This window comes from Cebus imitator, unplaced genomic scaffold (genome assembly GCF_001604975.1).
Source record: "Cebus imitator isolate Cc_AM_T3 unplaced genomic scaffold, Cebus_imitator-1.0 Scaffold280, whole genome shotgun sequence".
Lineage (NCBI taxonomy): Eukaryota > Metazoa > Chordata > Mammalia > Primates > Cebidae > Cebus > Cebus imitator.
This window is the reverse complement of record NW_016107595.1, coordinates 2,103,100-2,105,270: the sequence shown is the minus strand read 5'-3', so window position 1 is coordinate 2,105,270 and position 2,171 is coordinate 2,103,100. Positions and strand designations below refer to the sequence as shown.

General features: G+C 53.3%; 1 protein-coding gene across 1 annotated transcript in view; it reads right to left on the bottom strand.

The window, feature by feature from the left end:
* MAST3 (microtubule associated serine/threonine kinase 3) overlaps positions 1-2,171 on the bottom strand; it is a 33,054-nt gene that overhangs the window by 8,382 nt on the left and 22,501 nt on the right. Inside the window, exons 18-19 of the mRNA XM_037728810.1 lie at positions 1,833-1,942; positions 597-731 (exon numbers count right to left, since the gene is read on the bottom strand). Coding sequence (XP_037584738.1) covers positions 597-731; positions 1,833-1,942 — 245 coding nt within the window. The remainder of the gene's footprint in view (positions 1-596; positions 732-1,832; positions 1,943-2,171) is intronic.

Below are 2,171 nucleotides of genomic sequence, written 5' to 3'. Positions count from 1 at the left end.
GCCTGTAATCCCAGCACTTTGGGAGGCCGAGGCAGGGGGATCACGAGGTCAAGAGATCGAGACCATCCTGGCCAACATGGGCTGGGCATGGTGGTGCATGCCTGTAGTCCCAGCCACTTGGGAGGCTGAGGCAGGAGAATCGCTTGAACCCGGGAGGTGGAGGCTGCAGTGAGACAAGATCGTGCCCCTGCACTGCAGCCTGGCGCCTGGTGATGGAGCAAGACTGTCTCAAAAAAAAAAAACAAAAACAAAAAAAACGGCCAGCTTCCAACACCCATCCTCTAGCAGACACTGACCGTTTCTCTTGTGTCTCAGTTTGAAAAATGAACAGGAGTTAGTCAGCAAAGGACATCCTGGACAAAAGGAAAGGTGCATGTGGCAGCATGATGGTGCAGAGCTGTCTTATGTTTGCATGAGACAAGAGATCAGGAACACAGAGCCAAAGGCAGCAAGGTTGTCAGAGACTTGATTAGGCTGGTCAGTATGTTTGACCCTTTTCTATTTGGCCACTAGGAAGCTCCCTTTGCATCAGATTTTGTGTCTACCTCCCAGCAGGCTTGGAAGCTGGATCTGCCTACACTTCCCTAGGCCACCTACCGGATGTCAGCACTCAGCCGGCGGCCATAGTCCACCTCGCTTCGCTCCCACCCCTCCTCCCGGTCTTCACTGAAGCTCCTTTCAGCAAAGGTAGGAGTGGGCTGGACAGCCAGGAACTCAGAGCTGCTGTAGACCTGGGAGGCAAGGCAAAAGAATGGTAAGCAGAATGTGGTGGCTCACGTCTGTAATCCCGGCACTTTGGGAGGCCGAGGTGGACAGGTCACTTGAGGTCAGGAGTTCAAAACCAGCCTGGCCAAGATGGTGAAACCCTGTCTCTACTAAAAATACAAAAATTAGCTGGGCATGGTGGCGCGTGCCTGTAGTCCCAGCTACTTGGGAGGCTGAGGCAGGAGAATGGCTTGAATCCAGGAGGTGGAGGTTGCAGTGAGCCGAGATCGTACTCCAGCCTGGGTGACAGAGCGAGACTCTGTCTCAAAAAAAAAAAAAGCAAGCAAGCTGGCTTAGTCGAGGGCTTCCTATGTGCCCGACGCTTCTGTTTGAGTCACTTCCCTAAATCCTCACTCCACACATCCCTAAAAGAGCACAGACTTTAGCCCACTGTGCAGATGGAAAAACTGAGGCTCAGAGGAGCCATGCTACCAAACTGTGTTTTTGCTGCTGACTACAAAGTCCTGGCTGGGGCCCAGGCCTAAAGCCGAGTGGAGTGTTTTTTGATCAAATCATAAACAAAGGAGGGAATGTAAGTTAAGATCATAAGGTTATAAAATAATAACAAATAATAAAATAATAAAATAATGTAATCCCAGCCCTTTGGGAGGCCGAGGTGGGCGGATCACCTGAGGTCAGGAGTTCGAGACCAGCCTGGCCAACACGGTGAAACCTCATGTCTACTAAAAATATAAAAAATTAGCCAGGCGTGGTGGTGCATGCCTGTAATCCCAGCTACACGGGAGGCAGAGGCAGGAGAATCGCTTGAATCCGGGAGGCGGAGGTTGCGGTGAGCCGAGACCGTGCCACTGCACTCCAGCCTGGTGACAGAGCAAGACTCTGTCTCAAAAAATAATAATAATAATAATTCCTAGCACTTTGTGAGGCTGAGGTGGGAGGATCGCCTGAGCCCAGGAGTTTGAGGCCAGCCTGAACAGCATAGCAAGACCCCATCTCTACAGAACAAAACAAGGCAAAACCAAACACAGATACAAAAGCAAACAGACAAGCAATCCCACATCATGCCATGTTTCCTGAGCGGCGGCGCCACCCGGGGCCCGGCCCACCTTGCTGAACCGGTGGGAGCAGGAGGAGAACTGGGGGATCTCTGTGGACGATTCTTCATCATTGGTCTCGTCGTCCTCGGAGCCCAGGTGGCGGTAGCGTTCTGAGCGTGCTGTGGGAGAGGGGCAGGTGCAGCACGTCCGATGCCCAGAGCTGATCTCGAGGGCAGGGTGGCGACGCGGGGAGGGCAGCCCAGGGTGGGGTCAGTGCCAGGGCAAACACTCTGAGGTAGGACCGTGCCTGGTGTGTTTAAGGACCTTGGGAGGCTGTGGTGGCAAAGCAGAATCTGGGAATCAATCCCAGCCGTGCCCCTAAAATGAAGGGCTGGGCGCGGTGGCTCA